Source organism: Mytilus galloprovincialis, chromosome 1 (assembly GCF_965363235.1).
Source record: "Mytilus galloprovincialis chromosome 1, xbMytGall1.hap1.1, whole genome shotgun sequence".
Classification (NCBI taxonomy): domain Eukaryota; kingdom Metazoa; phylum Mollusca; class Bivalvia; order Mytilida; family Mytilidae; genus Mytilus; species Mytilus galloprovincialis.
Window position 1 is genome coordinate 33,141,018 of NC_134838.1, and position 25,954 is coordinate 33,166,971.

General features: G+C 31.5%; 1 protein-coding gene across 1 annotated transcript in view; it reads right to left on the reverse strand.

Moving 5' to 3' along the window:
* Positions 1-1,480: 1,480 nt before the first annotated feature.
* The window catches only part of LOC143071956 (uncharacterized), a 30,516-nt gene continuing 6,042 nt past the window's right edge, over positions 1,481-25,954 (reverse strand). Inside the window, exons 2-7 of the mRNA XM_076246674.1 lie at positions 25,703-25,783; positions 16,817-16,961; positions 14,298-14,380; positions 10,950-11,039; positions 6,103-6,307; positions 1,481-4,622 (exon numbers count right to left, since the gene is read on the reverse strand). Of these exons, the coding sequence (XP_076102789.1) occupies positions 4,561-4,622; positions 6,103-6,307; positions 10,950-11,039; positions 14,298-14,380; positions 16,817-16,961; positions 25,703-25,783 (666 nt within the window). The 3' untranslated portion in view covers positions 1,481-4,560. The remainder of the gene's footprint in view (positions 4,623-6,102; positions 6,308-10,949; positions 11,040-14,297; positions 14,381-16,816; positions 16,962-25,702; positions 25,784-25,954) is intronic.

Sequence of the window (25,954 nt, forward strand, 5' to 3'; positions counted from 1 at the left end):
GTCGAGCTGGTATTACGAGTAAATAGACCTTCTGTCACTTTTGGGTCATATACACCTGTTGTTATCTTGTATGTTTCTATCATGTCGCCTCTAAGCCTTCTAAATTTTAAAGTTGGAATTTTATCAGAATTTTTAAGCGCTCTTCGTATGACAAATCTTTAAGGTTGGGTAACATTTTTGTTGCTCTACATTGGACATTTTCAATTGTCTCTATATCTTTCTTTTTGTGGGGGTTCCATACACTACTAGCATATTCAAGATGAGGACAGGCTAATGCCTTAAATAGTAGGCAGGAGCTTTTATAATCTAAATATTTAAAAGTTCTTCTAATAATCCCAACTAGTTGGTCTGCTTTGTTGACTTGTGTCTGTATATGTTTATCAAATTTTAGCTTTGAATCTATAGTTACTCCTACATCTTTCTCCGATTGAACTATTTCTAGTGTGATTTCGGATCCATCGTATGTCGACATTTTATAAGTGCTATCTTGCCCATAATTGGATTTGGTAGAAATTGGAAGTACTTTACATTTGTCCGGATGAAAACGTAATAGCCATTTTTCGCCCCACTTAAACATACTATTTATGTCGTTTTGCATTATGGTGTTGTCAATTTCGTTGTTTATAGCTCTATATAGTTTAGTATCATCGGCAAACATGTATACATCATCCCACATAGAGTTTAAAAAAAAGTTAGTGTGGACTAATTTATTTTCCTGGGTATCTATTTTCATGGATGGAGGAAAACTTGCATTTTCGTGGAAATTTGATTTCATGGTTTTTGCCGATTTCTGTGTACAATGCATATAGAAAATTTGTAATTCATTGAACATTTGAATTCGTGGTTCACCTGTTTCCTCCAAAACCAACAATTAATAAAGAATTCACAGCACTGTACTTTGTATTTGTCCCAAAATTCCTTTCTTTACAGGAATGTTCTAGGTTGACAACAAATGTGTTTATTATTGGTACACTCTTTGGAAAATGGTTCATTATCAAGGGAAATTTTCTTTATTAGATCCAAGACTATAGGGCTATGAAGTACCTGTATATCTAACGCTTCAAGATATAGTTCCAATATATAATGAATTCGTAAATGGCATTTGAAACTAAAACTTAAAATTTGCCCTGTCCATGTAAAGGCAAGGGGACAGATGTCTGCTGCTATGGTTGCATTGATTGATTGACTTGGTTATTTCAAATGCAAACAAGAAAGTGTCCATAGTACACGGAAGCCCGTTCCGCACTTTCATTTTCTATCCAGTTGACTGTGAAAAATGGGATAAAAACTCTAATTTGGCATTAATATTAGAAAGATCATATCATAAGGAACATGTGTACCAAGTTTCAACTTCATCAAAAACTACCTCAACCAAAAATTTAACCTGAGGTGGGACAAACGGACGAACGAACAAGACAGACGTACAGACCAGAATACATAATGCCCATAAAAAAGGGCATAAAAAGGAAAAATAAATAAATACTAAGAAACCTTTTTATTTAAAATGTAAAAAGAAAGAGTACAAATATTACAGCAGTTTTATTATACATACATTTTGTACAAAAAAAAACACAAAAAATAAAACAATTACATTTAACTGGAATATAAAATATGTGTTTTATATCTTACCATTATGTTACAATATCTAATTGTAGTCATAAAATATGATAATAGGCACTATATTATGTCCTAACAATGCCATTGGTCATGTTTACGTTTGAAGTTTGGTAAAATGTTAACATGCATTTCAATACTACATCAATTTAATAAGTGGACATACCACTATAAGCAGAGCTATTCTAAAAGTAATCCTTTTCCTCTAATAAATAGTTTTCAGAATTATAGCTTTAAAAAAAAATCATTCATAAAAAGACTGTACAGGGAGTTTGTTTTAATTTTTTTTTAAATAGGAATGGGAAAATATAACTGAACAACATTTTTTTTTTATAAATCTACTTTTGGCGAAGTAAATTTCCAAAAGAAAACATTTATCAATTTCATCACATGCCATTTTGCCACCAACTCTCCTACTGGCACAATATTTCATTGAAAATAAGATTTCAACACTATTTTAAGTGGAGATAACTCAAGATTATTTATTTTGACAATAAATTACAGAACTGGAGAGAAAACCCATTGCGACTTGATGGAGAGCTAAGTCAATTCTCAAATTGAGGGGTGTAATGTGTGCAAAGCGTCTGCATCGGTCAAAGGGAAATTTCAAAAATTTGTAAAGAACTTGAGAGAAAACCAGCTGATATTTAAAACCTTCCCATCATTATTTAAAGCATATTTTTAATATAATCATCCCCTTGGTAGAATTAATGATTAAATGTAAATACATTGATGGAGAGCTTAGTTGATTCTCAAATTAAGGGGTGTAATGTGTATGAATCATCTGCATCAGGTAACGGAAAATTTGAAAATTTGACATAGATGGTTAAACGAATATTTTTTTTCTATATATTGTTGTTAACTTTTGATATATCTTTTTGTTATTCAGCAAGAAAACAAGTATAAGAGTAACCCAAAAGTTTATGAGCTTTTATATCAAAATATTTTTATTTATTTTTTAAAGGGGCACTCGTTAAAAGATATAAAAAAAAAAATCAAAAGAGGATTTTTTTGTTTGTTCAATCATTAATAAAAGTGAAGAAAGAAATAATAATTTACTTGTATCAGCTAAAATTGTTCAATTTTGTCAAATTAAGCTAATAAACATTGATACTGAGTTATTCACTTGCAAGTGAATAATTCGACCTCATTAATTATGTATTCATGTGAACTCCAATTTAACCCCGTAGAAAGAGATAGAATAACGCATGCATTGTCCGTGTATGGGTATTTAAAGGGAAAGAATGTCAACATCGAAAGTGAAACTAGGTAAATAATTTGATTTATAACTGATTCGATCCACACAAAATCATTCTTATAATGATCAAAAAGAGGATAAACATATTTTTTAAATCTACAATACAAAATTTAACAGACCTATAAAACTCCTATTCCACGAGTTACTTAATCTATTTATATCTATGTTTATGTTTACCTCGCTTATATGGTCATAGAAGGTCAACTCAGTAGTTAATTAGATGACGTCTTGGCTAAAATTCACACAAAACGAAGCTACATCTTAGTGAGACCATGTCCTGTAAATTGTTTATTTTATACTTTTGATAGTTTGGAAAAATGTTTTATATTGTTATAAATAAAATATCAATTTGAGTCAAATAGGTGAATATGAATTTGGCAGCTAGTGCCCTTTTAAATCAGATAATACCTCTCTTTGAAAACAAAAAATATAATAATTTGAAGAAAAAAAAACCTATATAAAAAAATTTACTTTTAATAATTACATTTTTGGAAAAAGCATGTAAAAAACTACATTTTGGCAATTAATCAAATGACTCTATAATGGTTTTTTTTCTATACCTCTATACTACAACTTGTTATATATTAGCTGAAATATTAAATGGGTAATCTTCAAATTTAAAAAAGTGCGGATTTTCCTTTCAAATATTAATTTTATAAACCTTATTATAGAAGAGTAGCCACATATAGCCAATACAGAAAACCAGATCATATTCTATTGTATTTTGAATGTAATTTAAGGAATTAATATATTCAATGAGATCCATCAATTTAATCAATTTTTTCGTATACATATTTATAATATTAATAGTATTGTCATTATTATTATTAACTTCTCATTAAACCAGCAGTAAACAAGAACCAGTTAATGTAATTTCATTTAAAATAACCTCGTACACATTTAAAAATACATGTTTCTACTCTTCCAGACACACTCACATGATGGGAAAATATTTACTGCTATTACTTATTTCCTAGACTTGAAACATACACCATTTAACCACACAAATTAACTAATACTAAGAACATTTACTTTTAAACATGACAAAATAAATACGGTTTTCACATATAAAATAATTTACATTCAATTTTAATATTTCCAAGAATTTTATGTCATTTCTTACTAATATGACCATTTACATACATGTATAACGGATACTAAATAATGACCAAAAAAATTTATAACATTTATCTTTTACAATAAAACATGAACTATTGAATGTATTTTTCTTCTTTTTTTTTTTTTTTATACTTTTTAAAAGTTTTTTTAACCCCAAATTTATCCCAAAAATTATGACCTACTGCTAACTAGTAATAAAATTTTAATTATAAGTATTTGGTAAACAGTAAGTATATGAGGGATGAACGTGAAAATTATCATATGTATAGCATGCTCATATGAAATGAGCATGCTATCAAATTTCAGATATATTGGAATTCAAGAGAAAAAAACAAAAGAAATTTAAGACATGGTCAATATTTGTGGAAGTATAATAAAATCTCGAATTTTGACAACACAAATTTTATGTACATTACAATTTTTTCTGGTATATAAAACTTTAATGCATCCACTGATAACATTTGCTAAAACATAAAATCTTTATTGTACAATTTCCTGAGACTAGTAAAACATATTGAGCTGCACTGACAAGTCTGTGAAATTCATTATCATAAAATGCACAAAAATCTTTAACTATCCGCTAAACTGTCCTCCTCTGAAGCCAATTTTGTTTCTGTGGGTTTCTGGTCTTCTGTGGAAAGACAAATGGTACATGTATTATTAAACTGAAATCTATCTATAAACCTAAAAAAAAAAATTCTGAGAAAAGAAAATTGTTGATGTGCTTTACCAATCTTAAATTACAATACTTTTCAAAAGGACAAGGTTAACTTAGGGCACAATTAGGCCTAAAATATCAACTTTATCATAAAACACCAAAAAGGTGACTACTTGGTTCATAAATGGGTCTATTTCAAAAGCGTTCACTCTAAATAAATCAGTTATTTTCATAACAGTACATTATATTCTCTAAAGTAAGAATATTTTGGAAATTTTGTCAAAATATGATGACTTGGTGCAATTTTCAGACCTATAAGATGTAGAAAAACATTAGCCACCACCTATGATCCAAAATATTTTGTGACCAAAAGATTCCAATTGTGATGTAGAATTAATCAATATGTAAACTTTTTGGATAGTGGATGGGGCCAACATTATTATGCCAATAACAATTAAAGTTATGGACAAATTTACAAAAATTGAAGTTAAAATACAAATAATGTCTATTTTAAAGGGTCTTAACTTCATGAGTTTTAAAGGAATGTTCCACAAAAGTGTATTTTTGTCTTAAAGGGCAACTTCGCAAAAAAATCAAAAATTGATATGTCCATTCTGTATAAAAATGCTCAAATTCATAAATATTAAAGTTTTATTCTGCTAGATAAGAGATCACCATCGATTTTAAATTTAGCGTGTCAATTCCCTGCCTCCCGCCATTTTGTCATCTCCTCTGTTTAGAGACCGCCATATGTCTAAGGACCAAAACTATAGTAACCTGATGTAGTCGAAAAGGTGTCAATATCTTGTCAATCATACGGTTGTTTTATCCGACTAACTAACTTGATACAGAAAATGTTCTTATTTTTTAAATAACCATGGTCTGTCATTTTTAAACTGTACATCAAAATGTTAGGACCAATTTTAGCCCTTTGTGAATACATCCTTTGTACTGATACAGATTTTTTTTAATTCATGTTATATTTTAGATGGCCAGAAATTATCAAAATTTTTTAACATTTGCCAATATACATTTTTAAAGCCTATTTAGGCCAAAAAAAATTATATGTGTGGTTCCAGTTACATCCTTAAAAAAATAGGGGTGGTAAATCTGCACTTCTATTCTATTTTTGGATTGTCAAAATCCCTATTAATATACATGTTCCTTCCTGAAGTTCACCATTTTCCATGTGTTTGGTTGTAAAATAAACAGATATGTTCAGTTTTTAGTTAACATTGTTGCATTCTGTTAAGAATTTGTTGCATTTTAGCCATAGTGGATACTTCTGATGGAAACTCAGATTATATAAGTCTGTGAATTTAATTATTTAAATTCACATTCCTCAAATTTGATTGTTAGAAAATTTAAAAAATGAAATAAAAATATTCTAGTGTTTGGGTTTAAACTAAAGTCAGTCAGGTAACTGGAAACGCACAGTTTTATTTGGCCTTACCAGTTTCTGTAGAATTCTCTTCTAAGTGTGTAGCTTCTGATTCTTCAGATTTATTTGATTTTTCATTTGAGTCCAGGTCTTTTTCACTCTTATCCAACAGTTCACATCCTAGTTTTTCACTAATATCAGATTTCACTTCCTTATTGTCATTACTATTTATCACATCCTGGTCATCTTTGTCTTCTTCATCAGCGCCTAAAACTTCCTATAAACAAAACAAAAATCAAGAAGATATATTATCTTTCACATGTCAGTTACTATTGAGAAGATAACTATTGTATTTTAAGTTAGGCATTTGTAACATAAGTTGATATATCATAGCAATGCATAGGTGGAGATACCTAAATTGATATTTGTGACAATGAAATTTTTAAGGTTTAGCTTAAAATACATTTCAATAATCTCCACTTATTTTGCATATAACAAAGCATTCAACTTGAACTGTTACTTCTGTGAAAATTTGCATAAATAGAAAATTCAACTTCTAGTTGACAGGGTTTCGCTGGTGGTCGCCATTTTCGCAATTTGCGAAAAAATAATAATCGTGGCGAAAAAAATTCGTCATTTGCTTAAGAAATTTGCGAAAGAAATATGTATAACGATTTAATTTTCTCCATCTTGTTTATTTACCTTTTTCGGTTTCTCAGACATTACGCGATCAGACAATACTCGGAATTCACCTTCTCATTAAGATTTGGACAGAAAACCAATAATCAGCTGATTGCATTTAATAGCTATCAACAACAAAGGACTAATTAATAAAGGTGTTTATTGAATTGTTTGAAAAAATGATATGGTTGAATGGCTTCCGCTAAATGTCACATACATAATTTACCACTTTGTGACGCACGTGTTTGAAGCAAACTTTTGACGTCTCTTCTCCTTTTAAAGATAGTTTAGAAAAGAAAGCTGTTGTTGTGACAAAAAATGTTCAAAAGCAAGAAAAATCTCCGATTTAAAACTTTAATTATCTTTGACTTTAATATATGTAATTGATTAGGGAGACTACTTGAAAGTTGTTTGAGTGACACACGTCTTTCAAGCATAGTTTTACGTCTCAACTTTTTCATTTACGATGGTCTAGAAAAGAAAACTGTCGTTATGAAGAAATCTATCCAAAAGGTTGGGAACACCGCCTCGAATGAGAGTAACCCTTCAATGACTACACATGAAATGAGGGATCAATTTCATGTGATAAAAGCTTTTGTTCTGTTGTAAAAACCACTTCTTAGTACAAAAGGGCACATCAGTATTTTTCTCATAAAGAAACTTTCCTACAAATTGGTATTATATAAACAAAACATGTCCATTAATTTTGTTATATCCCAGGAAGTATATCTTCTTTATTATTAAAAGTATAGTGGCCCAGTCATTTAGAAAAGCTGTTTCAAATACAATGAATTTTTTTCCCCTTTAAGGTGGCTCGGGACTATTCGACTGCGCATAATTTCACGCATGAATTACAAAAGTATTTGTCGTAAATTCGATATAATTTTTTTTAATATTTTGATTGATTAGAAATGTCAAATCATTGTAGTTATGTAACTAATAGAATATTTTCGTTATTATCGGTATTTTTTAAAGGGTAAAAATGACAATTCACCCATTTTCACCATTTTCCCGCCAAAATTTGGGTTTTAAGGTAAAATATTTTTTTTTCCTTATCGGTGACCTATGCTTTTTATTGGCTCATTCTTTGAAGCTATATTCCAGCTTTTCATATAACAGTTTTAGACCAATTGTCATAGAACGTTTTTTTGATATTCCGAAAAAAATATGTCAATAACTCTATTTCCCCTATCATTTCATTGAAAAATGGTCCCTTTTACATACCTGTTTAAAAGTAAAATTTTGAGCTTAAATGGTCCGTGACCCCCTATTTTTTTTTGACCAATTTGAATCATTTTCTTTAAAGAATAAAATAACCAAAAATACGGCACTTCTGATAGAAACTTCGAATACGCCCGAGCCACCTTAAGGTGGTACCTAACACTACAGGGAGATAACTCTGTAAAATCAGCTAAACGTTTTAATTACGTTGTGTTGTAAAAGGAATATTAAGCTTCTCAATGATCAAAATTGGTGGTTGTCAAATTGCTATATAACCAGTGTAATATTTCTGACAAAACGGTTGGTTCAAAATTTTTTAAATTGTTATATTATTGTTAAAGTGTCAAGGTAAATACTTTGACAAAATTTTATGAAAATTAAACGAGCAAATTAATTTTAGTGAAAGTGTTGGGTACCACCTTAAGTTAAAAAACATTCTGTTGTTTTAAAGTAAATGTTTAGTGTTTATTCATTAAAATGTAGACTCTAAAATAAGTTTGAGAGAATAATCATAGACACAATGGGGCAAACTAATCTTTTTTAAGGGAGGGGGGTAGAAAAAAGGTTAATTTTAAACGAAAAATATATTTATGTTACTTGGCGAAAAAAATAATAAAGTGGCGAAAAATATATTGTTTTGACGAAAGAGGTGGCGAAAAAAATAATTGACCCAGTGGAAACCCTGAGTTGAGTACTTTTAACTGATTTTTATAGTGTGATCTTTATTTGTTCGGTTACACCACTATCCCCAGTAAGAAAAGGGGGTGGTGGGTGTGTGTGTCTGTTAACATGTTTACCCACACAATCTGTATGTGCCTGTCCCTAGTCAGGAGCATGTAATTCATTGGTTGTTGTTTGCTGCTAAATATCATATTTGTTGTTTGTTCATTATATTGTACATAAATCAGGCCATTTGTTATTTTTGTGTGAATTGTTTTACATTTATCATTTCAGGGCCTTGAAAAGCGGACTATTTGATGTGAGTTTTATTCATTGATGAAGGCTGTACAGTGACCTATAGTTGTTAATTTCTGTGTCATTTGGTTTCTTGTGAAGATTTGTCTCATTGGCAATCCTACCAAATCTTCTTAAACCCTTCATGAAAACTTTCCAATTTTACAGTTAATATTTATATTCTAATAAGACAATACTATGTGATTAAGCCATATTCTATAATGTATTCCAAGACCAAAGATTTCTGCTTCTTTATGACACACAGTGAAATCACCTGCTAAATGCAATGTATCAAGGCAATTAAGAAACAGTGTTCCAGCTAGCATGAAATGGAGGGGCGCCGCGCCCCGCCCCCGAAATTTTGCGCCCCTCTGCCTTTTTTGAGCGCCCCAGCGCCCCTCTGTGCCCTTTTGAAAAAAAGTTTAAAAAACAATCTTTTTTCCTCATATCGTCGCCATTTTCTTGAGTTCTTTATACACACACTTCATTAAGACAACAGATTAAAATTGTTGACACTTGTTACCTGATTATAATCACCTATTTGATTAGAGTCAATTACTTAATCAGGTGAAATTTACGACCCTGTCTAATCCCTTTACCCTGAAGCACCAAACATCGAAGTTAAATGAATTGATTATTTAAACACCTGACGATGCAAAATATAATTTATAAAATAAATGTGAACGTACGTGTTCATTTCTATTGTATTTGTTATTTATTATGTCATTTAAAAAGAATCATTCCAACACGCAAAATGCATGAAACATGATGTAACTTTGACCTCCGTAGCAGAGTTCAAAAAATTTATGGGTCACTGAATATTCACAATTCAGATCGTTTTTGTTTTCATGTTTTTATTTTTTAAACTGATCTTTCAAACTAGTTTTAATCCAGAAGAAAGTAAAACCGTTGCTTGACTGTACCTTAAGTTGAATATCTATATCCAAATTAAATTAATTAAAACTGTAATCCATGATCACAAATTGAATGCTTTGTTTACAATTGTTGAAAGCCATGTGCTTTTTGGCGGGAAAATTCGGGAAACCCCGTATTAACAGGAAACAGGTACATTTCATTGTTATTTATAGACAGTAGGAATTTCATTTTGGAAATCATTTTGATTACAACTGCTAAGATTTATTCATGAAAAATTATAATAATTTCTTGGGGTGAAACTGATAATACTTTTTTTATTAAAATAATTTACATCTAGGGGTATGGAAAGGGGGGCTGTTTTTTTTTGTTTTTTTTCAATAATATTACAAATATATATAAAGTTCACCAGTCTGAAAATACATGGTTAAATGGATTTTAATTCTGAAAAACTCATGTTTATAAATTTAATTCCTTTATTATTTCCATCATAATAAGAAACAAGCTACATGTATAAGGTATTTCAAACATATATTTTTGGCTTTTATATAAGAACATTCAAGACTATTAATATGTATGTGCCTGCAGTAAAAACAAACCTGGTAAGGCCTAAAAAAATTCTACAGGGCCCTTGAAAAAACTTTTGGATCCAGGCTGGCCTTCAGAGAAAATGTTAAGTATTGTTCCTGACTGTATTGCAGATTTATGTGAAGTTTTTAAACTGACATGCCCAATTCATTTCACAAGTGTAATAAAAATAATTCTACAAAACAACGCAGTGCATTGCGTTGCAAATTCATCTTAGACCCACCATGCATCAAGAAATATGTCTTTATGTGGTAATATTAAGTATTTTCAAATCCTAGCTGGAACACTGAGAAATAAGAATGATTTGTTACATTGTATCTTGAGATTTGCTCCGCAATATGCATGCAATCTTTGGATCACAATCTCATATGGTTCCAAATGTTAGAATCACACTTATGATACTAATTTGCATTAAAATATAAGACTAAAACTTATCAATCTGATAAATTAATGTTTTGGATATGATCGTTTATTTGAATATAAACATTTTCGGCACAGAATATAGGCATAACTCAGGAATATTTAACAGTATATATATCATACAGTGGATGCAGAGCACATAATTTCCCTTTTGGTTTGCCATTAAGATTAAATTCACTTACTTTAAGCACATTGGCAAAGTACTCAGCCTGACTTGCCACTTTTGATAGCTTGTCATTCTCATCTTTCAGTTCAGAAACTTCTTTATGCAACTAAAAAAAAATATCTATGATTATTGACGTCATTTTCTTGTGAACCATTATAAGATAAATTTCTTAGCATATTTTCTGATTCAAATACACAGCAATTCTAATTTGGCTGACTGATACAGTCTAGCCCATTTGGAAACAATATCTCTAAAATCTAGAATGGGAACTGAAATGACTGTCATAAGAGTTTGAAGTTTGGTGTGCTGTACAATTTGGATGAATTCAGGACTCATTTGAAAGTACATTTATAAAGTCAGAACTAATATATAATGAAATGTTCAAGTGAGAAAGTTTCTTAAAACTGACTAGAATATAATGAAATTGACTTTTATGAATATACCTTGACCTTGTTATTTGTTATGACCCATCCTTTTAATTAGGGATGTTAACAAGTATCGAGTACCCCTTAGTAGTACTAAGTATCGATTACCAAAATGATACTTGACTAATCAGTTTCTTGTTAGAATGTCGTTGTTTTCGTTAGTTTATAGACAAAAACATATTTTAATGATAGCACCTCCAGTAAAATTAGTATACATTAATAAAAATTCATAAAAATTTATGTATGATTCCTTCAAACAGATGTACATGTAGAATATATGAACAAGAGAATTTCCCCAAGCCTTATGTTGTTAGCTAATCTTATTCACTCTCCCATCTCTGTACTGTGAGAGGATATATATTTACATCCCATAAAAGTTGAGAAGTGACAAGATGATATTTTTTATTAAGAACAAATTTGTTGCACCCTGAGTCGACCTTCAAAAAATGATTTATTGTACCAGTAAGTCTTAATCATCACCCCTTTGTTCACAATTAAACGTGTTTTTCTACAACTCCTAAATACTGTTGTTTCAGTAATATTTTTTTTAAATTAATTACTTGATAAGATTATAACCAGTTTACATAATTAGTACATGTAGGTTTTTTGTTTCATATTTAGAATATTTATTATTCCAATCAAGGGCCCTTGAGGCCATAAAAAAGAATAGGTTTGTTTGCCCAAACCCTATCTACCCAGAAAAAAGCTGCCTACTCAAATTTTTTTATTGTCCTGATTTGAAGAAGTTTTTTTTAATCAGATAGGCATGAAGACTAATTAACATCCGATACGTAAATTTCTTTACAAAAAAAAAGAAAAAGAAGAAAATGCCTACCTACATACCCACTGTCTAAACCTTGGGTAGGGTTTGGGCAAACCAAAATATTTTTAATTGTGGCTTGATGGGCAGCGTGACATGTACACATAAAACAATACATCATATTTTGAAACAGAAAAACATTTTTTATTTTTTGATCATAAGAAGACCCTCAATACTTGTACATAAAAGTGTGTAATTTAGTGTTTTCCATTTGTAAACGTTTTACTGAGGGAGTACTCGAGTACCGCTTGGTAAATCCAACAAATAAATGATTAGTAAATATTCACCGAGTTGACATCCCTACTTTTAATACATGTACAGCATGCAGGAGTTATGAAAACAACTATTTCAAGGTCAGGTCCTGCATATCCTTGATGTACTTCAAAGGAGTAGGTCCAGTAAGACCCCTTTTTGGCCCCAAAATACAGTTAACTCTAGTTGTCTCGAACTCGGTTGACTCGAAATTTCGGATGAGTCGAAGTTTTCACCTGGTCCCGAACTTTATTCCATACAAAAGTATGTAATTCGACTCCTGATGAGTCGAAATTGGATGAGTCGAAATTTCGGTTGAGTCGAACTAAATTGACGATCCCAAGATTAACAAAAGCATTCAAAATTCATTTTTTATCTCGAACTATACAAATATGTCAAAACATGACCTCCGGGATTTAAATGGATTGACTAGTTAATCTGACAATACACGTGTAATTAAATTTCCGGTCACTGACCACTGTATTGATTTATGACATGTTATTTCCATGAGTGTTTACCTAAGATTATCTTTTATAGAATTTTGATAAATGATTAGTGATACATTGTTAATATTCATGAAAAGTTTTTGAAATGCTTACAAAACAATTAATTTGTGATTTACACTAATGAGCTTGGTGTGAAGTGAGGATTATGGCTTCCGTTGATGATCACCTAAAAACTACTCAAACGGTGTCTTTAATCTTGTTATATTTTCTTTTGAAAAGAAAGAGTGAGATAAAACAAAATGAATAGAAATCTCTTGTATCCAAGAATGAACAATTTTGTCAGCTATAACCGACCTGGATAACGAAACTATCTATTGGAAATTACTTTCTTGGAAAAGCCATCGGATTTTATTTTAATTGAAACAATTGAATAAGTAAAAATAATGTCATTATAATAATAAAAGACTGTGACATACAAATACATCGATCTGATACTAGAATATCGATCCCCTTGCCATATTCACCCGAAATTATTTTAGCTTTACCAAGCTAAGCAAGAGTTGTGTCCCTTAGATTGTCGAACTTCCGGTGTTCGTTTGAGTCGAACTACGTGTATCTCGAAATATTTCTCTGGTCCGGCTGACTTCGACATAACGAGAGTCGACTGTATAGCAGTTTTATAAAATTGTTAAAATGTATACTTTTAGTTATTTATTGGACAGTAGAATGCTTCTGCTACATAAATATGAGCTGTTTTTGACCATACTATGTACATATATCGAGTACTAGCACCATTAAGTCATGCTAAATTACTGAAATCTTCACAATTCTAGCATTTTGGTTAAAATTTAGACGGTTTCCGTGTAAAACGAAAGTGGCCGCATTCGTGTTCATCCAAAATATTTAAATGTAAGTTGTATTTGATGATAATACATAACATATATAAAGGTTGAGAATGAACATGGATGCGGCCACTTTCATTTTTGACAAAAACCATCTTAAAAGTGACATTTTTCAGCATATTTGGTAGATTTTTCATATTTGAGCTTGAATGGGAGCGATTTTAATGACTATATTAGTTAAAATCTTTCACATAAATTAATTGAATCAAATAAAATAGACACTTAAGTGATTAAAAAGTGGTCAATATCTTTCGTCAGATAAACCTGAAATTCGAGGCCAAAATCGGTCCTTACCGGACCTTCTCCTTTGATTTCTTTATAAAATTGTATAATATATCAAGTAGAAACTGAAAGAACAGTGATGCTCTCTGTGTGTATTCTTATCAATAAAGAGATTCTAATTGCCATCTGCTAAAAGATTGCAATTTCTTATGTTTTTGTATCCTTGCAACAATTTAAATCCTAATTTGAAATTGAAATAGAGTAAAGATATCTATATAATAACTGATTTTTTTTAACCTGCTCATTTTCATGTAATGATTCATCTAAAGCTTTCCTCCTTTCTTCTGCCAAGTCTTTCCAGTAGGATTCAGGAATTTCCTCTACAAAATAACATTTATTGTGAAACCAAACTCAAAGGATTTAATGATGGTCATCAAAACATATTAAGATCTCAAGTACAATGACATTTTCCAGTCCCAACTTTTGTTTTTAAGGCCATCAAGCATGTCAAGGAAACCATTTTCAGCTCTATACTAACAGGGTTCGACACTAACGCTAGCCCGAGACTAGTAACTTTTGTGTCGAGCTAGTAAATGTCCGTGACGCGGTAGCCAGAGGGGCTAGTAAATTTATTTGACATTGAACATCAATCTGTTGTACTTTCGGCAAATACAGTCCAAACGCCGGTCATATCTGACAACTTCGTCGAATTTTGTCTACACTGGTTCCACGACCTCTTTATTTACCTACAGATACAGATACTGGAGGGTAAAATTTCTACCGTAAACCAGTCGCTATATATAGTCAACTCGGCCCATAAAGTAAGAATGCACCACGTTTCAAGATAAACCGTTTTGAAATAAACATTAATTATACTGCATATACATTTTGGTTTTATTATATTTTATTAATAATCACATCAGAGATCCTGATAAATCGTGTGCATAGTTTAGCCTTATCTATTACATAGTCCTCGCGTAAATAGTTTAAATTGGAAATGTCCTTTTATTCTTAAAATAGAGCATTGAAAGGTTCCCTGTTGAAATTTTCCTTTACTCCAAAGGTACACATGGTGATGAAAACTTTTCGATCTTCTCTGTCTTTATAGAATTAGAGTTTGTCATGTCGTCATAATTCTTTTCGTAATGCTCGGGATTTATCATTACAGGTGCAATGGACTAAAACAAAAGTAAATTTCCGGTAATAATATTAAATGTGATTAGCTTCTTTTTGAGAGCTGAGGGGTGATGATGAAAACAAGACTAAGCCATTGGTATCAGAAAGCGTCCATTGCACGTACCGGGATGTATGCATGTCATAATGCATTAACAAGAACAGGGTTAATACTCGTCATGAGACAAATCCGTTGGAACATGAAGACTCAGCATCAGAAACCAAAAGTAAAATAGGGGACAAAGTCAACTTATTTATGTAAATAAAATTAAACAAAAACATCAGGTTTTTTTAATTTGATTATTTTAGTTGATGAGTTTTTTGTAAGCCAAAAAAGTGTCCCATGAAATTGTGTCTTCTATGAAATTTCGCTCACGGGACAGAATAACACATTTTTAAATTGAAATTTAAATCAGGACAACAGAGATGTAAACAAAAATGGAAAGTGGTGAATATAAACAGCTATATGACTTTTTGTGTGATGGTCAATACTCTCTAGAGTTTGATATTATAATAATGAAAGAAGATCATTTAGAAGGAAGGCCAAGCAATTTGTAATTAAAAACAATGAAATGTTTTATACATGTTGACAAAAAAAAAAAAAAAACACTGGAGAAAACATTCAAACTTGTTATTCATAAAGACAAACTGAAAGAAGTATTGTACCTATGCCATAACGAGAGTGGATGCAATCTTGGGGTTAATGAGACCTCTTGTTAAAAAATGACAATAAAAAAAATGTTAAAACAATTCATTGATTCCTACTGTATATTTAAAAACAAATGTCTATCTAGTCTTTATATTATTTTTTGTAAATTAAATTATTTGGTATTAGACAAGACTTTTAATGCAATTTGGACATGATTTCACTATGAAAAAATATCCATCAAATTCCTGCCGTTAGATTTCTTTCGTGTTAATTTTATTTTTTTTTTTTTTTTTATGAAGATATAAACAAGTATGAAATAGTTATTTTTCAGACTGAAAACATCTTAAAAGGCCTCAGAATGCCGGATTTTGCATCTAAATTTCAAAACATTTATGGGGGGGGCATGCCCCCAGACCCCCCTAGCAAGTTCGCTGGCCGTCACTCGTGGGCCAACGCCCACTCACCGGGCTACCTGACACAGAACAGGGCTAGTACCTACAAAAGTTAGTGTGATTAAGAAACAAAATATTCTTCTTTCCATTAAATAAAAGAAATTTGAAAAAGTGAAAGGAATGTACCTGGTTTGATTATAAGGAAAGATATGAATACTGAGCAGATAATCAGGTGTTGAGGGCAGATCTTTGACTTTGGTAGTCTGTTAAATTTATTCAATGTTTGTAGACTCGCCACAACTTAGAGCTTGACATTTTGTTAAAATACATGTTCATTGTTGAAACCCTTAAGATATTTCTTGGTTTATTATAATTTTGGGTTGCTGTCTCATTGGAGTATAAACTGCATCTCCTTAATTCAAAGGTATATCATTTTCTTAACCTTATTTCTAGGTTGCAATCAATCCTATCTGACAAAATTCTCTTGTTTGAATTGTAGTCTAGGAACTGGGAGATAATAGTACATAGTATTCAGTGGGAACTTGGAGATAATAGTATATATACAGTACTCAAGTTTAAGTTATATTTTTTTATTTGACTACCTGACACCAGCATATTATAGGCTTCTGAACCATTTTGTGACTTTTCTGTTTGACTAGCTTTATCATCTAACTTTTTCTTAGGTGGGTCTACATATATTGTAATTGGCTTTTGAACTTTCTGTATCAAATTTTTCTTCTGTGGTTTCTACAAAACAATGTTCTACATGTTTTAAAAAGAAAAGTGTCTAATAAATCAAATGTAATAAAGAATATATGAAAGAAGCACAAATAATGAACAATGTTATGATTGAATAACAACAACAACAACAACAATACTTTATTTTAAGAGGGTTACACAGTTAGCTATATAACTAATCTTCCCTGAGGCCCTCATCATGAGAAATCAAACAAAATGCAAACATATACATTGCATACATTAGTATAAAAAGTCAAGTATGATAATAATGTTTAATACAACTTGATAAAATGTGATGAAAAAAAATAAACATGATGACATGATCAGTTTTTAATATTATTGATATAGCTAGGTTGATTTCAATAAATGATCTGTTATTTTGTATTTGAAAGAATTAACATTTGTAATATTTCTTAACGGTATTGGCAAATTATTCCACAAGAATGGTCCAGAATACATAAAAGATTTTTTGAACAATTCTGTTTTTGGTTTAGGGAGTATGAGGTTTCCTTGAACAGCATTTCTCAAGGGGTATGGATTTCTGTCTGAAACATAATGAAACTTGTTAGTAAGATATGATGGGGCATCATTTTTAATGCACTTAAATGTCATCACTAACTTATGATATTTTATTCTCTGTTCAACTGTCATCCAGTTTAAATGTTTGAATAAGGGTGCAGAAGGAGCAAATGGGTCTGTTTCTAGTATTAATCTAGCAGCCCTCTTTTGTAATTTTAATATCCTTTTTAAACCCTCACTGCTACAACTACTCCACACTATACAACAATAATCAATTAGTGGCAAGATATAACCATTATAGAATAATTTTCTGCAGTCTAGATTTAGAAATTTTTTAATCTTTAATAGTAGATATAGTCTAGATGATATTTTTGAGCAGATCACATCAATTTGGTTTGTCCATGTGAGGGAAGGGTCAATTTTAATGCCTAAAAGACTTTCACATGTGGAAGATTGTATCACTTGATTGTTAATAGTTAAACAACTCTCATTGTAATGTGGCATTGCTCTTTGCTTCGTTCCAATAATCATATATTTTGTTTTATTTTTATTGATGAACATATTGTTATCATTGCACCATTCCTCTACACCATGTAAATCTTCTTGTACCTTTGACTGTAGAGTTTGATAACAATAACCAGAAAGATGTAAAGTTGAATCATCGGCATATAAATCAGTGCAACAATTTTGCATATAAATAGGAAGATCGTTTATGTATAATATAAACAGAAGGGGGCCTAATATGGAGCCTTGGGGGACACCATACTTGATATAAAGTTTTTCAGAATGAGCATTACCAATTTTTACTTGTTGAGTTCTTTCATTCAAATATGATTTAAAAAAAGAAACAGCAGTATTATCAAATCCATAAATTTCAAGTTTTTTACAGAGAATATCATGATCTACTACATCAAAAGCTTTCTTAAAATCCAACAGGACTGCTAAGTTGATATTACCATCATTCATATCCTGTATCCATTTATCTATGATATTGATAAGGGCAGTTTGGCAAGAGTGTTCTTGTCGAAACCCAGACTGTGCTGGGTGTAAAAGATCTAATCTTTTTAGGTAGTCATACAAATGTTTTGAAACATGCTTTTCTAAAAGTTTTGATAAAACGGGAAGTACAGAAATTGGTCTATAATTTGTTGCCATGAATTTTTCACCAGAATATGTGTGGTTAAAGGGGCACTAGCTACGAGATTTATAAAAAATCTAATATATATTTTTTTTTTTTGCTTAATCAGTAATAAAATAAAAAGCCGAAATAATAATTAGCTTTTAGCAGCCAGTATGGTCCAATTTTGTCAAAATAAGCTAAAACAAGTGAAACTGCGAGCTACTGCTCACTGATGATACCCCCGCCGCAAGTGGATAATATTAATAGTGTAAAAATATGCAAGTGTTTGGTAAACAGGAAGTTGTCGAGTGATGAATCTGAAAACGCATCACACAGTATAGCTGACTTATATAAATCCTGAAACCAAATTTCAGAAATCCTTGTATTGTAGTTCCTGAGAAAAATGTGACGAAAATTTTCAACTTGGCTATCATGTGTAAAATCAGACAAGTGTTCGGTAAACAGGAAGTTGTCAAGTGATGAATCTGAAAACGCATCACACAGTATGGCTGACATATATAAATGTTGATACCAAATTACAGAAAGGGTGGATGTGTAGTTCCTGAGAAAAATGTGACGAAAGTTTCATGGGACGGACTGACAGACAGAGGTAAAACAGTATACCCCCCTTTTTTTAAAGCGGGGGTATAAAAACATTGATCATGAATTATTCGACCTCACTGAATCTGAATTCACAGTGATCGGGAAGGACGTGCGCCCTGCGCCTATCGACCAGATATGGCGCATATAGTGACCAACGTTAGCGCCTACGCGTACGATATTTTTCACTTCATTTCCAAACGTTTAGATATCGTCAAATGGATTTCCGATTGTCATAATTTGTGTTCTGTGCCGCCATGTGTGTGTACACAACTGTGTAATGTTCCTCCAATGATAGGAGCACCTATATATTTTTGGGGATGTCTCAGGTGTTTTCCATGGTAATGATAGAACCATGCGCTATAACTGATTACTCCAAACTAGAGGCTCTAAAGAGCCTGTGTCGCTCACCTTGGTCTATGTGCATATTAAACAAAGGACACAAATGGATTCATGACAAAATTGTATTTTGGTGATGGTGATGTGTTTGAAGTTCTTACTTTACTGGACGATTTTGCTTCTTACAATTATATCTATAATGAACTTTGCCCATTAGTAACAGAGAACTATATTTGGTAAAAATTTAAATTACATATATTTACCAAATTAATGAAAATTGTTAAAAATTGACTATAAAGGGCAATAACTCCTTCAGGGGTCAATTGACCATTTAGGTCATGTTGACTTATTTGTAGATCTTACTTTGCTGAACATTATTGCTGTTTACAGTTTATCGCTATCTATAATAGTATTCAAGATAACCAAAAACAGCAAAATTTCTTTAAAAATTACCAATTGGAGGGCAGCAACCCAACAACCAGTTGTCCAATTCATCTGAAAAATTCAGGGCAGATAGATATTGACTTGATTAACAATTTAACTTCTTGTCAGATTTGCTCTAGATGCTTTGAATTCATAGTTATAAGCCAAAAACTGCATTTTACCCCTATGTTCTATTTTTAGCCGTGGCGGCCATCTTGGTTGAATGGCCAGGTCATCGGACACATTTTTCAAACTAGATACCCCAAAGATGATTGTGGCCTAGTAGTTTCAGTGGAGATTTTGTAAAAGATTACTTAGATTTATGAAAAATGGTTAAAGATTGACTATAAAGGGCAATAACTCCTAAAGGGGTCAACTGACCATTTTGGTCATGTTGACTTATTTGTAGATCTTACTTTGCTGAACATTATTGCTGTTTACAATTTATCTCTATCTATAATAGTATTCAAGATAATAACCAAAAACAGCAAAATTTCCTCAAAATTACCAATTCAGGGGCAGCAACCCAACAACCGATTGACCGATTCATCTGAAAATTTCAGGGCAGATAGATCTTGACCTGATAAACATTTTTATCCCATGTCAGATTTCCTCAAAATGCTTTGGTTTTTGAGTTATAAGCCAAAAACTGCATTTTACCCCTATGTTCTATTTTTAGCGGTGGTGGCCATCTTGGTTGGTTGACCAGGTCACGCCACACATTTTTTAAACTAGATACCCCAAAGATGATTGTGGCCAAGTTTGGATTAATTTGGCCCAGTAGTTTCTGAGGAGAAGATTTTTTGTAAAAGATTAATTTAATTTATGAAAAATGGTTAAAATTGACTATAAATGGCAATAACTCCTAAACGGGTCAACTGACCATTTTGGTCATGTTGACTTATTTGTAGATCTTACTTTGCTGAACATTATTGCTGTTTACAGTTTATCTCTATCTATAATAATATTCAAGATAATAACCAAAAACAGCAAAATTTCCTCAAAATTACCAATTCAGGGGCAGTAACCCAACAACCGATTGACTGATTCATCTGAAAATTTCAGGGCAGATAGATCTTGACCTGATAAACATTTTTATCCCCTCAGATTTCCTCAAAATGCTTTGGTTTTTGAGTTATAAGCCAAAAACTGCATTTTACCCCTTTGTTCTATTTTTAGCCGTGGTGGCCATCTTGGTTGGTCGACCAGGTCACGCCACACATTTTTTAAACTAGATACCCCAAAGATGATTGTGGCCAAGTTTGGATTAATTTGGCCCAGTAGTTTCAGAGGAGAAGATTTTTGTAAAAGATTACTTTAATTAACGAAAAATGGTTAAAAATTGACTATAAAGGGCAATAACTCCTAAAGGGGTCAACTGACCATTTTGGTCATGTTGACTTATTTGTAGATCTTACTTTGCTGAACATTATTGCTGTTTACAATTTATCTCTATCTATAATAGTATTCAAGATAATAACCAAAAACAGCAAAATTTCCTCAAAATTACCAATTCAGGGGCAGCAACCCAACAACCGATTGACCGATTCATCTGAAAATTTCAGGGCAGATAGATCTTGACCTGATAAACATTTTTATCCCATGTCAGATTTCCTCAAAATGCTTTGGTTTTTGAGTTATAAGCCAAAAACTGCATTTTACCCCTATGTTCTATTTTTAGCGGTGGTGGCCATCTTGGTTGGTTGACCAGGTCACGCCACACATTTTTTAAACTAGATACCCCAAAGATGATTGTGGCCAAGTTTGGATTAATTTGGCCCAGTAGTTTCTGAGGAGAAGATTTTTTGTAAAAGATTAATTTAATTTATGAAAAATGGTTAAAATTGACTATAAATGGCAATAACTCCTAAACGGGTCAACTGACCATTTTGGTCATGTTGACTTATTTGTAGATCTTACTTTGCTGAACATTATTGCTGTTTACAGTTTATCTCTATCTATAATAATATTCAAGATAATAACCAAAAACAGCAAAATTTCCTCAAAATTACCAATTCAGGGGCAGTAACCCAACAACCGATTGACTGATTCATCTGAAAATTTCAGGGCAGATAGATCTTGACCTGATAAACATTTTTATCCCCTCAGATTTCCTCAAAATGCTTTGGTTTTTGAGTTATAAGCCAAAAACTGCATTTTACCCCTTTGTTCTATTTTTAGCCGTGGTGGCCATCTTGGTTGGTCGACCAGGTCACGCCACACATTTTTTAAACTAGATACCCCAAAGATGATTGTGGCCAAGTTTGGATTAATTTGGCCCAGTAGTTTCAGAGGAGAAGATTTTTGTAAAAGATTACTTTAATTAACGAAAAATGGTTAAAAATTGACTATAAAGGGCAATAACTCCTAAACGGGTCAACTGACCATTTAGGTCATGTTGACTTATTTGTAGATCTTACTTTGCTGAACATTATTGCTGTTTACAGTTTATCTCTATCTATAATAATATTCAAGATAATAACCAAAAACAGCAAAATTTCCTCAAAATTACCAATTCAGGGGCAGCAACCCAACAACCGATTGACCGATTCATCTGAAAATTTCAGGGCAGATAGATCTTGACCTGATAAACATTTTTACCCCATGTCAGATTTGCTCTAAATGCTTTGGTTTTTGAGTTATAAGCCAAAAACTGCATTTTACCCCTATGTTCTATTTTTAGCCGTGGCGGCCATCTTGGTTGGTTGACCGGGTCAGGCCACACATTTTTTAAACTAGATACCCCAATGATGATTGTGGCCAAGTTTGGTTTGATTTGGCCCAGTAGTTTCAGAGGAGAAGATTTTTGTAAAAGTTAACGACGACGGACGACGACGGACGCCAAGTGATGAGAAAAGCTCACTTGGCCCCAAGGGTCCGGAAACGGTCATATTTGCCAGTCATGTCCTAAACTGAAACTATTATGTCCTAAACTTTTAATTGGGATTTAGGTCAAATTTTATTTTTCAACCGTAATAATTTCGGTCATTTCGTTGAGATCGACTTTCAAAATCGCCATTTTGAACATATTTTTGTTTTGTTATGGACTTCCTGTAATTAAACTGCCACTTCATTAAAGTGCTATAATCCTGAGGGCCCTCCTAATAACTATATTAATGCCTCGGGGAGCTATTGGCTAATGATTGCTAATCTCTTTACCTGTGTTTTTAATTCACACCTGGCAATCACAAGCTCCAAACTATTATTATAAAGAAATAAAAATTCCATACCAACTGGCTTCATTATTTAATTACTCAACAGGTCAGACAATTGTCAATTATGATTTAAAATTAAATTAAAACTTGGTTTAATTTACGAAGAAAAAAATATTTTTTTACTTCTAACACACGTGCTTTGTTTACTATGTAATACGCATGTTTGAAATTCTCTTCCACAGATTTAGACAATTAATTGTAAATATAAAATAATTTCATCCTAAATAAAGCTAGTGCAACTATTTTAATTAATATTCTTACACTATTAAAGGTAAAATATTAAAAAGCCGATGATTTCCTGTGATTTGGATAAACAAAACTAATCCCGGAAATGAGTCCGGAATTGTTCGTTTTAGTATTGTCGCAGTACATCCGGTTTGAATTTTGACTTCAGAATCAAAGGAAACGTAAGCAATAACTGAGAATATTATCGTTTTGAGTCATTAAAATCATTTTATTTATAAACTGTTGCCTTCCCTTAATTGCTCTTAAACGATTTTTGGAAAATGGTAGGACAAATCATAAAGTAAATGCGATGCAACAGTGAAACAAGTTTGTTGATGCTACGAACATGACGATCGAGTATGAGCATACTCATAATGAGTCTCATGCAGTAATGTGATTTTGACAATCATTTTTTGAAAAGGGGCATCAACTTTTAAGTTGTATGAAAATGACCGAAATTAGGTGAAAAAATTTCCGGATCCTTGCTTGGCCCTTCGGGCCAGGTGAGCTAAAAATGTAATTAACCATCATTTATGATATATTTTTTATAAACAACTTTAAATTTGAAATTTGGCTAGTACAGCTGAAATTTTTTCTCTAATCATAATCTTTTAAGTTAGCTAAGCTTACTATTATTCCGATTATAAAAACCTCAAAGCCTTTTTATGAATATAGTTTTTGTCTTCATAAAAGGCGCTTAACTGTCCTTGTAAATTTTTGGTCTTTGGCTCGTTTTGACATTTTGTAAACATGCCTTCAGCGAATTGTTGTTTTGTTCTATCAATTAATGATATACTCTCTACTGTGATTCTTGTCATCGTGATGAAGTAATAATAATACAAGAAGTGCAGAGGAAATGCCAGAAACGTCCTTTAAAACGGAACGTCTGGAATAAGTATGGTTTCGACGAAGACCCAAATTTAATGTAAATATAACATGAACATGAACAAGGCAACAGTACCAGTTTTAACATTGTAAACAAAGGTAATTCTAAATATTGTCCGATTTGGAAGAAGTTATTGTATATTCATTGAAATTAAAACTAATAAAATTACAGGAACAAGATATTAATTAGAATTATAAGGGTAAGACTTACAGTACCACCACCTCTAGGCTGAAATATACACTTTTTTTTACTGTAGTCAATTCAAATGGCCCATTCATTCGACAACATGGCCCATTGAGAAAAAATCCTTCCAGATCACTGTATTCATGTGACTTTAATTTAACCCCTTACCTTGAGATGAATTGTATGTGTAAAGTTATTTAGAGGAATAGAATGTCAACATTGAAAGTTAAACAAAGGTAAATCATTTGATTGACTGATTCGATCCACAAACAATCATTCTTACACATGTAAAAACGATGATAAACATTTATTTTTCATCTGTAATATGACATTATATAGACCTAAAAGAATCTATAGCACGAGTTTGCATAATCTATTTATATCTATATTTATGTTTACAACGCTTATATGGTCATTGGATGACTTTAGAGGTCAACTCGATAAGTAATTCGATGGCGTCTAGACCAAAATACACATGAAACGAAGCTACGTATTTTCATGCCCAAACCCTGTTAATTTTTTATTTTAGACTTTTAATAGTTTGGATAAATGTTTTACATTGTTATAAATCAAATATGAGAGTTTGATTAAAATCGGTGAAAATGAATTTGACAGCTAGTGCGCATGCCCCTTTAAACAAAACATTTCCAAAATGTATATTTTTGTTCAATTCTGTAAGTTCTAACTGGAAAATAATAATAACAGGTACACAGAGATCATTAAAAAAAATATGTTTTTTTTAATAGTAAAATTTCTTTATTCTAAGATAGAGATATAAGTGTAGATCATGAATACCAGTATATAAACATGTAGAGTTAACTCTAGCAGTCTTCACAATAACTTTTGCAACCACAGACCAGACAATACTGTTTGCAAAAATTAGTTTAGATTCTATTAGCCTGTAGTAACTCTTAGATTTATAGAAAATTTATGAGTCTGTTTTACAAGTCTTTTGTGGCCAAACATATTATATTAACAGACTGAGAGAGAATATAAAACATAACTACTGTGTCAAAGAAAACAAAATTAACTTCAAAAGAGTGTGGCAAATCCAAAAGCTCTAAAGAATTTGTAAATGTTTGCTGCATACAATGTACATGTAAATGTTATCATTTCAACAAAATGCAGTGACAGGAAAACTCTTGTAATGCTTTATGCTTTACATTATATGCCCAGTAATCTGTTCAAACATTGTACAAATGTACTAGAAAATATCAACTTGTTACAATATTTCACTTACAACAATTTTCCTAATTGGGGATATTGGTGCTCCTGTTGAATACTGGAGAGTCTGAAGTGTTTTTCTGCTTTCATTCTGATTCTGTCAATAAGAAACAAATGTAAGTATCTGTATGAAAATCTAAAATACAAATGTAAGTATAAATTTATGAAAAATGTAAAATACAATGTACAAATGGAAATATGAAAATCTAAAATACAAATGTAAGTATGAAAATTAACATTTTAACAAGAATGCCCCACTCGCACTATT